Genomic DNA, 12,380 nt, shown 5'->3' with positions numbered 1-12,380 from the left:
TAGGGTACTTTAACTCTATGTTGTCTTATTGATCCTACCATATACTGCCATACAACAGTATGGCAGTATATAGTGATTTTACACATCATCTATTACAATGTGCAAATCGCACATTGTAATGCATGGGTTAAATCGAGACATAGTCAAATGTCACATGTCATTAATGGGTTAATGAGCCAGAAGGCCTCTGAGAGGTGTGTCAATTGGCCCTCCATGCTGCAGCTATATAGGCTGTTATGCTGTGAATGGGGCTTGTCTCACTCTCCTCATTCTCCTCTCTCTCCTTCATAATTTCCCCTTCCCTCTGCCTGATGTAATGTCACAGCAGCAGAAGAAGTAAGAAGCAGAAGTGCTCCTCTCACTAACTGCCTAAGAAGCTACACCCCCAGAGCCCTTCTGGTTCATTAACATGATTTTAAAGTTGATTTTAGAAGGAAGGAGGTCAAATATAACACATATAAGAAGATTACCACAGTCACTGTGCCTGGATCTATGAGTAAGTGTCCCTGGTTTATCATGTTTGATTTTATTGATAGATCTCCTTTAAGCCACCATATGCCTGGAAAGCTGTCGGACATTTGCTCAGTTGACAGTTAACTCTTCTGTTTAAAGTAAATGCACAATGGGCTCACCTGTAATCAACGAAAGGCTAGGTAATTGAAATGTGGGTCTCCCTATATTTATCTATAAACCAGTTCACACCTCCATTCATTCCATTATCATCTTCTGTCACTGAAGCCATAATAACGGAAGTCTAACAGATCCTTTGAAATGTCCATTGATTTCAATGGACTTTTACTAGTTTGCTTTAGTGACCCTTTGTACTAATTGGAAGGAAGCTACAGCACAAGTTTTTCCATCAGCAATAAACATAAACCATTAAAAGTCCATTGAAATCAATGACTTCCCTTATTGGCATTTTGTCAAGTGAAGATATTAAGGAGGTCCGAATGCTGGGATAAACTGGACCTACTCTGACACCTATGTGGGACTGTCATGTAATCTATGACATATTATGTAGTCATCAGAGGCCCTTTCCTTGAAAGATTTTAGGAGCTGTTGACCCATAGGGACTTATATATATATGTCTCTTCTGTTTTAAGGGAAGCAAAGTCTGTTGGCCAGCAGGTGGTAGCATAGTGTATATATATATGGGACATGTAAACCTTATAGTACTGAGTGACTGTGGATTACATTTATGAGCTGTAGTTCTCTGTACATGGTTTAGCCCTTGGCTATATTTAATACGTGGCAGACACTTTGTACTGTATCATGTGGCCTTTTTCTTTTGTTTTATTATTGGAGGTATATACACAGACTACATATACACTACATATATATGACATGTCATATTTTCAAACCTCAGTGTCTGAAGTGGCTGATCCTTCATCCATTTCTTGTGGGGATTTCACATCTCTTATTTGTTCTTCATCCTCATCTAATGACACAAAAAGAACGTTAAAAATCAATTAACTTTGCATGTAGCAATAGACTGAGGCATAGATTCTGCTAGTGACAAAGCAACCAAAATTTGTTACAACTTTACACTATTGGCAATGTGGAGAGTGCAAAAACATATCTGTGTGACAACTACCATCAGTCACATGTCCCATCTTTAGTTCCCAGGAGGCTGTCTTGGTGCCGCCAATTGGTTTTTTGCATTCCCTTGGTTGCATTGTGCCCCACAAACTTTTTACTTACCTGAATCAAGGTATCTTTTATGCCCCTTTGTTAATATCTTTGCAGTAGACAGTTCTCTATCCAGTTGTGAAACAAGATTGTAGTCCTAAACATAAACACATAAACCTATTAAAAATCCAATGTATTTGATTCTTATTTGTTTCTACACACAGTTACATTCTTGTCCATGTTTGGCATTGCACCTCAGCCTAAGTGCATGTAATAACTTTTAATAAATGTATCTATTTTTGACTTTTATTAATTTTCTTGTGATAGGAATCCAAGGATCTGTGTCATTGTGTCATTAAGGACTCTAGAAAGGGCTATCAAATTCAATGATTCAAGCAGCACGCAACTCCATGACACAACAGCTGTGGTTGTGTTGTGGTCACTGTTGGAACTGTGGTGGAATGGGATGGTAAGTAAAGATTATCAGCAAAGTAGAAGCAGCAGCATTCCAAGTAAAATGAGGATCAATTTTTTTTTGTCATGAAGCCTGCTGCTTCTACTACTTTGCTGATTGACTGTGAAACCCTGCACCAGGGCTGCTAGCTGCATGCACCCTCTGCCTTAGCCTTAGCTATTGGATTTTTGTCCTGGGACTGCTCTCTTCCCTCTACATTTGTATGTAAAGATGATTTCATTTCCAGCATTCAGGTAGCATTGTGTTTGAGCATTCAGGTGCAATAAAGCTGTTAAACTTAACGGCAACATGTACAATCTGACATTATATATCCCTAAAACAACAAGTTTAGATATAAATCCAACCTATTTGACATACATTAAGTTCAAGAATCAGATGACTTTGACAATGGTCAAAAAGTGACACCTAGGTAAGAGCATCTCCGAAACAGTAATTCGGAAGATTTCCTAGTTCCAGTTCAGCTGTGTGGAACTCCTGTGCTAGGACAGTGGAGTACTGAATTAGTAGTAAGAAATAATGAATTGTCCTCACATCTTTATATATCATTCTTTGGTATTTGTTTCATGTTTTTAGAATTATATTTTGTGCTGCACTATATTAGTCATTTGTGTGCCTGTATTTTGTGCTGTGCTCTTTGTTCTTTTATGGTAGTGGCCTTATGTGTATATAATGGACATGTGACAACTTACGATCACTTTATCTTTTGTGTTTTCTTCTGCATCTTTCTCATTTGTTCTCCTATCCTCCATTGTATCTTCCGGACCGCTTCCATTTATACAGTCAGAGTTTGATGCCTTTATGATAGGTGAGGTGTTATTTCCAGATGTCTGGCTTTGTATACAACCTTCATAACTATGTCTTTGTTGTTTCTTGATGTCATTTTGATAGGTGCACTGACTTCTTCTGGTGTCAGAGAGGTCAAGTGGTTTATCTGGAGATTCCTCCTGCTCCTCAGCTCTTGTCTCAGCCTCTGCATATTTTGCATCTTTCTCTTCCCAGTCTTGTGCCATCTCTTGGCTATTTATTTGCCTGCTGTTGGCCCAGTTTCCACGTAAAGCTTGTATCAGGGACATTTCCTTGTCTTCTTGGCTTTCCCTTAGACTTTTAGGGACATCTACTCTTGAATTAGGTATCCTAAGTCCTTGGGTTTGCTTGGTTAATAGGTAGTGAAGTTTCTCTCTTTGAGTCACCTGATTTATTCTATTCTTCAGCCCTTGCTCTCTCACATATAACACAGCTCCTTGTAGCTCCGCCATTGTTACCTTTTCTTCCCAATTATCTTCAGGTCGTCTTCTTTCTAAAGGAGTTTGCCGATGCTTGTCCAATATTTTATGAGGTGCCCCCTCATTCTGTAACCCAGGAGCATGTTGTGCCAGATGCTTTATAACATAGTGTTGTTTCAAAAGAGAAAATTGTTCTTCTGATAGGACATGTTTTAAGGGTTCAAGTGGGAAAGGGGAGCTACATGTTTCCACAGGGAGCTCCTTGGAATTTCTGTTAAAAAGATAAACAAATTCATGGATCATAGATTAATACATATAAATGGAGTTTACATAGTTGACAGCACTCCTGACTTTTATGGGTGTTTTTCTGTCAAATATGTCTTAAATGGTGGCTAAAATTACCAAGCTCACAGACTAGGCTGCAGATGTGATTTGCTGGAGAAAAAAGATTACAAATCACATAGTTACCAGAACCAATGCTACACCTTTAGGACTGCCAATTTTTTGCATGAAAGATTAGATACATTAAATTGTGTGGGGACCATCAATATATGTCCTGGTAGCCTTTATGCAGCCCTTAGTTTTAACCTGTCCCCAGGGACCTAATTTTTCACTAAAGACAGATTGTAAAAGCCCATGACACCTGCAGTGCAAATCTGCCTTTCTGCCTTTTCTAAGCATTTGCATTACAATATAATTGTGTGTAATAACTTACTCTTGCACCCTGACAAAATTCTGGGGTAGTCACAGGGGCTGGACTTTGGTTTGCATGCATTTCAAAAAACAACATGTGACCTGTTTGAGCTGCAGGCTGTCTCCATGTTTGTGTCCCTCCCCCACTGATGTCAGGCTGACCAGGCTGTGAGCTCTGTGAAGGAGCAGGAGGGAGGAGTTGTACAGGAGCTCTGAGGAGTGGGTAACACAGACAAGGCACATGTTGTTTTTTGAAATGCATCCAAACCAAAGTCCAGCCCCTGTGACTACCCCAGAATTTTGGCATGGAACAATGTAAGTTATAACACACAATTATATTGTAATGCAAATGCTTAGAAAAGGCAGAAAGCCATATTTGCAATGCTGGTGTCATGGGCTTTTACAATCTGTCTTTAGTGAAAAATGAGGTCTCTGGTGACAGGTTCCCTTTAAAACACCTGACATGTCTAAATGAGTAAAATACTTCTTAGAAAAGATTTTTGATGAATAGAACTTGTTTTACTGTACTGCATTATTACTAGAAATTTATGACTACTGAGTGTTACCAATTGGGTCTGTGTCCTTGGACATTGTGAGACTGTACAATGAGGGATAGGAAAGCACTATGCAGGAGGAATATCTTAGAAGTGGTGCAGAGTTATGAGGAATGGTACAAAAAGTAAACAGCTCCTATATAGACTTGTCTTTAGTAGTGATCAGTGTTTCTCAGAAACCATTTCTATTTATAAATTCAAAACTTCAAGTATAAAATGTAGCTGATCATGTAAGTAAAAACTACCTTGTGTTGTCCTATACTATGAAACAGGAACTATATGGTTACATAATACCATATTGCTGTTTGATAGGACTGCAACAAATTAATGACATTGGGGGGGGATGTATCTTTGTTTTTTGGTGTGGTTTGGTGGTTTTCTGCAAATGTCTCAAATCCACATGGACATAAGCCATGTGAGGGGTTATGTACAGAAGTGGACACTACTGTAAATGTTGGATTTGAGTCTGTAGCCTCAATTTTTTAAGCACTCTAGTCAGACCCCAGAGAGATGACGACGTATGAGGGTCCAGTCACATGTGGCAGTCGTGATTTGTTTTGAAATACATTGCAGAAACAATTGTGTTTTACATGTTACCATGCGTTGGGTTGGTTTGAAAGCGTTTCTATTCATGACTGATTTGGCAAGTTCTGTGCAGCGCTGCAGAATCTGTCTGCGCTATATAAAGAAAGGAATTATTATTGTTGGAAGTGTAAGCACCTATGTTAACATTTTTACAGCTGCTTACATATCCAGCAATAAAAAAAGCTTTCTAACCACCACACATGTGGTAACGTGTAAAAAACATCACAAACACCACTTGTGACCCCACCCTTAGAAGTAACCTATACATTTCAATAAACTGTATAAAACACAAAAATGTATAAGATTTAAAGCTTGTGACCTAATTCCAATTTACATGTTAAAACAGCGTACAAGAAAATAAAACCTCACTCTGCACCTGCCCTGGACCAGGTGCACATTTGCATCTGAAAAGTAGCAAAAATAGAGAAAAATAAGATGCATAAGTGAAAAGTTGCACGGAACATCTGGAAAATGAACAATAAAACATCATGTACTTGAGAAACAAAAAGTAGGAAAAAAGAAAAACAAGCAGATTTAGTGCAATTATGTGTCAAAAGTATTGGAATTAAAATAGAGTTCTAATATTTTAGTCAGCCTTTAATTTTCCTATAATTTACCCACACAGTGCCACAATATATCAGGCGATTGACTTACAATTCATGGTTTGGGCTGCGTTTATGGATGGAGGACGGTTCCACATTAGGTCCACTCTTGGCTCCTGGTCTCATTACAGCAATGGTCCCATGAAGCTGGTTGGATATTCTTTGCTGTTTATGTGTACTTAGAAACAGTTTTTGCACCCCAGACATATTCTGGAAAATAAGAAAGAGTTAAGATACATTTGGAAACAGCCCAAAGCTTCACATACCCATTAGTCGATTTCAACCATAGCAAACTCATTTGTATTTTTTAATGTTTTTCTTATAAATATGTATTATTTTTTTCTACTCTTTTGCAGTGTAAAAGAGTATTATGCAGTGTATTATGGCTGCCAGCAGAATGCTTACAGGGGCTTTGTTTGATCCTGCCTCTGACCTGTAGCTCAATAAACCATTTCTATAAGACACAGTCATATAGAGGAATGATGCAACAAAATATTGGCATCGATAGGTGTCACAAATATCATACCATATCAGCCTGGCGAGCCTCATCTTCCAGTCCCTGCATATGCTTCACTGCTGGTGACAATCTCAAGACGGCAGCACCTGTTAGAGACACAGAAAATTTATGATCAAAGCTTTATAACTTCATCAAATTACAGTTAGGCTATATTCACACTGCCGTTGCCCGCCCGTACCGTACAGTAGCGGGCAACGGCAGTGTACGGGGAGAGGAGGAGGAGGTGAGCGCAGCTCACCCCCGCCCCTCTCCATAGCAACCTATGGCGCACGGCGCCGTATTACGGGAAAAGATAGGACAGGCCCTATCTTTTTCCCGGGTACGGAACGGTACGGTGCCGCACGTGTGCGGCACCGTACCGCTCCCGTAGGGTGCCGTGCGCCCATAGAAGTGTATGGGGGACGTATATCGGCCGTATATACGTCGGCCGTATATACGTCCCCATACGTTCGTGTGAATGTAGCCTTAGTCAATATATGTCCTGTTTTATTAATACTATATTTGTTTGCAGTCTCCACTGTCTATGTGTATGGTGGGAAATCAATGTCAGGAAACAAAAGAAGGTATAGGCATGTTTGATTTTAGCATGCAGGATGAGCAGTGGCTTAACTAGGAGAAGCAGGGCCCCATAGTGAACTTCTGATAACATTGTATATAAACACCATATATGCTTATATACATATGCATGCAGTACTATATACACAGACATACCGTATTTTCCGGACTATAAGGCGCACATAAAAGCCTAGGATTTCCTTAGAAATCCAAAGTGCGCCTTATAGTCCGGTGCGCCCTATGTATGGTGCAGGGCAGCGGACCCTACTTACATAGGTCCCCGCTACCGGAGACCGGAGACAGCAGATCTCCAGCGGGAACTGCAGACCACGCGGCACGAACAACTTCTGCCGCGTCGGTCTGCAGTTCCCGCAGGAGATCTGCTGTCTCCGGTAGTGGGGACTCATGTAAGTATGGTCCGCTGCCATCCTCCCCCTGAAAGGACCCCCTTCCCCGCTCACCTCTCCGGTCGCTCCGTCTCCGCTCTGCCACGCTCTGCCACGCCCCCGGAACTCCGACACGCCCCCGGCCACCCTGCGCCTTTCAGTCCGATGCGCCTTATATATGGAATAATTCCATATATAAGGCGCATCGGACTGATGCGCCTTATATTCCGGTGCGCCTAATGGCCCGGAAAATACGGTACACCATGTACACATTACAAATGCACACATACAGCATATTCACATCCAGTACCCCAGATGGTGGGCCCCCTGACATTGTGGACCCCATAGCAGCTGTTATGTATTTATGTCCCTGAAAATGAGCAGGGAAACATTTTTGACAGCTATTATCCTAATTTGACAGTGACCTTATATGACCAATATGAGAGTAGTTCAGTTCAAAGGGTTCAGATAAAGTGAACCGCTAGTTCATGGCAGTTGGATCAGATGTATCATAGTATCATAGTAAAATAGGTTACTAAAATATATCAGTCCATCAAGTCCAACCTATACATTATATTGCGTTGATCCAGAAGGCAAAAACCCTGCAAGGCTGATGGAGCTTATTTTTGTTATTATAATGTGTAATAATCAGTACGGTATGAGATGGAGAGTGACCTTCTGGTGTTTGACGTTCTGGGATCATTTCTGGTGTTTCTCTGTCTTTAGAAGCCTTTTCAGCTGTGTTTTTCGGATTTGTTGTGGAAAGCCCAGGCTGCTGTGCCTCAGCGATTACATTATTTTCAGGGGTAAGACTCCTAGATATACTCTTCTCACTAAAAACATGGAAATGGAACAGGTGTTATTTTTGATTTACTTTATATTACATTATTATATCCATTACATTATTCTGCTGCATTACAATGCTGTATGAGATTACATTATTATATGGCACACAATCATAGTTGATTGGAAAACCATCTACATTGCAAGCACCTTGTGATGCCACAACTTGTAATCATAGTTGTCACTACATTGTCTCCCTACGTGTTAGATTTTTTTTTACAATGGTAGCAAGTAATCTTTTTTCCACCATATCACTCTCTAAAAGTTTTTTTGCACCATAAGGAAACCTTAGTGACCTTGTGGTATTGCCAAAATCTTACAATGATTTAAGAACAAAGTCATAGGCAAGGGGATAGATATGGGAGATGCATGGGCATCAGCTACATCTATGACCTGATGCCTAGGTTGATTACAGAAACATTTAGTCCTGGGGCTTAGTTGACCTTCTGTCAATGGTAGTCTGTAATACAGATTTGCATTATGGTGTGGTTTTGAGTTATGCTGTGTATTTCCCATGTTAAAATACCTACCTACAAACATTGTTCCCTAAACATAAGGTGCTCCGAACAAGCAACTGAAAGTAGTTATTAATGAAATTGTCAAAGTAACTGGAAGCAAAGTGATTAGACTGGAGAGAAACGTGGGCCCCTACAAACTGGTGGAACCTGTTAAGCTTAAGCTGCGCACACCCTTTGTCTTCTAATTGTTATATGTTAACATATGGATATATACCTGGTAAGTTCCCACAGACAAATCCTGGGCTATGATCAGTGTAGCTATGACAGAACTAGCCCAGAGGAGTATGTCACCATGATACAGACCAAATGGATCTCTAGTGAACCCCGACCCCCCCCCCCCGTCTTATGTATTGTTATATTATACCAATGTGTTAGTCAGATCAGTATGAATTGTGTTCTGGCCCACAGTGGAGACAGAGCAGGACATGATGACGTCCCTTTGTCTTCATCTCTAATCAACCAACAGGATGGATTTTAAAACTAAATCTCAAGAAAAGCGCTCAGAAACTCTTTTGGATCGTAATAGGAAGGAAGGAAAATGACAAATGCTAAGCCTCCTCCTGTTTTTCAATTCAATGATTTGGGCTTTGAAAACTGCATACAATACCCTGATTATTGAAATCAACCCTAACAGTGCAAAAAGATTATGTGACATCTGTGCCCGTTTGGACTTCAGCTCCATCCTCTGTCCATTATCCATAAAGTACAGCAGTAGATGCAAAACTGAATGTGATTTTGTACATAGTTTGCATTCTGTCCTGCACTAGTGAGAACATTGCCTTATTTCACTTTTGGCTGTCTTAATTGATTTCCACCACGCGTCTGTTTCCTCTTTTCTTGTTCTAGGCTGCAGACAGTTAAAGGAAATCTACCACATGGATGCAGTAATGTACACCAAGCACACTTACACGCTTGTGTGTGCCAACTGAAACAGGATCTTTTCTTTCTTTATCTTCTAATGATCTAGTTATTAAAACATCATTTATTAAAATTATGCTAATGAGCCTCAGGGGCTCCTGTCTATGTCACAGAAGCAACTACTGCCTCTGTCTGACATCACAGTCTCACTGGCTGGGGAAAGGAGGAAGGAGGCAGGCAGTAACGCCGTACAGAGTTGTGCATAATTAGCTCAAGATGACGCAAGAAGGGGCTTCTGTGATGTAGACAGGAGCTTCTTTAGCTAATTTGCATAATTTTAAAAGATGATTTTCTCCAAAACTAGTCCTTTAGAAGATAAATGAAGACTGAATCCTGTTTCATGGCACACACACCAGCATGTAAGTGTGCTTGGTGTAAAATACTGCATACATATACTAAATTCTTTTTAAGCTAACTGTGATGGACAGTTGGCTGCTCCATTCACATTCTTCCCCTGCTAGTCTGGTTTGTCTGGATGTCAGGGAACTCTAATATCTCACAAGAGGATTGTCAAGTGCTTGCTACATGTCTTCTTTGGAGCTTGGTAGCATTTACTGAACCATATTTTTTAATCTTTTGACCCTTGCTTGTCTTCTGACCACGCGTTTGTCTCTTGCTTCTGTACTACATCATCCTCTTGGTTTTGACCAGTATTTGTATGACCATTCTTCATGTTTGTTTGTCTCTGTGTTTTCCCAGGAAGGGAACATTGACCAGTTGTCACCTAGGCAAGTAGGTAGGCACAGCTGGGGGGAGGGTCTAGTTTTAGGGTTCAGTGTCTGTATCTGTCCTTTCCTTTTTCCATCTTATTGCCTGTTTCCAAATTACCATATTACAGATAATTGTTATGTCTACATCCAAATTTGCTGATTCATCACATACAATAAAAGCTGTAGATGAGTTCTAATTATTACCATACTGGAGACAATTATTAAATTATAAAAACTATTAAATATTTAGGCAAATTTAGGCAAATTTTCAACCAGAGCAAAGGTCTTAACCCCTGCCTTTTTGAAGAGGCACTGGTAGGAGAGCACATTGTTGAAGTGTATTTTTCAATCCAAGCACCGAAAAATTATTACCTGGAATTAATCTCCATGGATTTGATTTTCCTCAGCTCATCCAGCAATGTCTTGTTCTCTTCCTTTAACAAATTAATTTCATTAGCTGTAAATGGAAAAAAATAAGATTTACATCTGAATCTTTATGTTGTACATTGATACTTGGTTTCTTGATTAGTTCCCTAATTAGTTATTTTACCCCGAATGACTTAGATTACATACACACTGAGCTCTAATATGTTGCTTCACCTGGTGACAGGAAAGAGTAGGAACTATTCATTTCTGGATGACTTTGTGACTGGTTGACAGAATGATATCAGACAAGTTCACATTCATTACTTTTGTTCTGTCAATTATTATACTACAATGTTTGAATTTTTCCACAAAATCAATGGATCCCTAGAGTCTGTTGTGAATAGTACGCTCTTGTGTACTACTCTATAGATGGCTTAGCACATTTATTCCTTACTCTAAACGGATGTAATAGTACTGCGGTACTGTAACATCCAGGTCATGGCACCAGCCTACAAGTGGAGCTGATGCCACATCCCACTGGTGTCAGCTGTAAATTACAGCTGCCACGCTCCTCTTATACCTGGGAGTGGAGATAAGTGTAGTCACAGACGTGATCACTGTAGACCAAGGATGATCGGGACATGTAAGGGTCATCTGCCTCCTATCCCACTTCATCAGCCTCAGGGTTAGATGAAGAACCCAGTGGCTGCCCAATGCCATTACATATCAAATCCTGTTACGGGCATGATCTGACTGTGACTGTCACTGCATCAGTATTGCAGTGGATTAGCTTGAACAAACGATCTCAATACACCCACTTTACATGGAAAAATAAAGTATATACCTTTTCTCTAAATTTCCCTATTTAATAAAAAAACATGAGACATATCAGTCAGGTTTTACAATTAACATAATGTACATAAAGTTATGGAAAAACAGTCTCAAAATCACCTGGGTATGTTAAAGGGATCCTAAGTTATGACCATGTAAATTGTGACAAAGCTATAGTCATTTTTTGCTATGCAGTATAAGTCCAGCTGCCATCTCTTAAGTTTAGTTTGGTATGTGGTCCATTAAACAGCCAAATATCAAGGAGTTCTTATTATTACATTATGAAATCAAACCCTCCTATAGGCAGCTGAGCCACAATAAAGGAGTCTTAGTAAGGAAAATGCCTCTTAAAGAATATGTTCAAATCTATTCATAAGGAGAAAAAACTAGATTGTATTTTAGGGATATAGAAGAAAAAATGGTAATCTTACAGTATAGAATCCAAATCCTCATACTGTACTTACTAAGAGATGAGATCTGCTGAAGATTGTGAAAATGACAGTTTTCATATTCTTGTTGCTTCTTCTTCGCTATTTCTTGGGTCACTGTGCATCGATCACACAGACCAGCTCTCAGTCTGAATAACCAAACCAGAATACATGATATATGATGCTAAATATCAATAGGTTTATTTCTCTTTTTTTATGTATAGATTAATATGTAAAGAGCAGTGACGACAAGCAACTGGAATAGCAAATAAGCCCAACACTTGGCATATTGATGAAGATGAACAGCAAACTCACCTATTTTCAAGCACCTTTATATTTTCATTCAGCACCTTATGCTGTTCCCTTAATATATGGTTTTTAGAAAATAGCTCCTCAATCCTTTGTGAGTCTCTAAAATTGATAAAAAAATCATCAACGTTTTACTGTGTTTAGGCATTATTCACACTACCGTTCAAACCTCCACTCCTTACCTCCATTAAAAAAGTAAAGAACAGAGTTCACAGTTTCAACGTATCAATTAAAAATT

General features: G+C 39.6%; 1 protein-coding gene and 1 long non-coding RNA gene across 3 annotated transcripts in view; one reads left to right on the top strand and one right to left on the bottom strand.

Moving 5' to 3' along the window:
- Positions 1-12,380, bottom strand: part of RBBP8NL (RBBP8 N-terminal like) — a 31,774-nt gene that overhangs the window by 5,157 nt on the left and 14,237 nt on the right. For both annotated transcript variants that reach the window (XM_072110959.1, XM_072110960.1), the window contains exons 4-12: positions 12,149-12,244; positions 11,870-11,982; positions 10,581-10,665; positions 7,895-8,052; positions 6,288-6,364; positions 5,814-5,971; positions 2,794-3,598; positions 1,702-1,786; positions 1,362-1,438 (exon numbers count right to left, since the gene is read on the bottom strand). In XM_072110959.1, the coding sequence (XP_071967060.1) occupies positions 1,362-1,438; positions 1,702-1,786; positions 2,794-3,598; positions 5,814-5,971; positions 6,288-6,364; positions 7,895-8,052; positions 10,581-10,665; positions 11,870-11,982; positions 12,149-12,244 (1,654 nt within the window). The remainder of the gene's footprint in view (positions 1-1,361; positions 1,439-1,701; positions 1,787-2,793; positions 3,599-5,813; positions 5,972-6,287; positions 6,365-7,894; positions 8,053-10,580; positions 10,666-11,869; positions 11,983-12,148; positions 12,245-12,380) is intronic.
- Positions 1,961-12,363, top strand: LOC140064253 (uncharacterized). Its single transcript, XR_011847740.1, has 3 exons — positions 1,961-2,098; positions 7,946-8,025; positions 12,058-12,363. It is a non-coding gene; the product is annotated as an uncharacterized lncRNA (long non-coding RNA).

Source organism: Engystomops pustulosus, chromosome 6 (assembly GCF_040894005.1).
Source record: "Engystomops pustulosus chromosome 6, aEngPut4.maternal, whole genome shotgun sequence".
NCBI classification, from domain to species: domain Eukaryota; kingdom Metazoa; phylum Chordata; class Amphibia; order Anura; family Leptodactylidae; genus Engystomops; species Engystomops pustulosus.
Note: the sequence above shows the minus strand (reverse complement) of the source record. Positions and strands in the feature narration are given on the sequence as shown.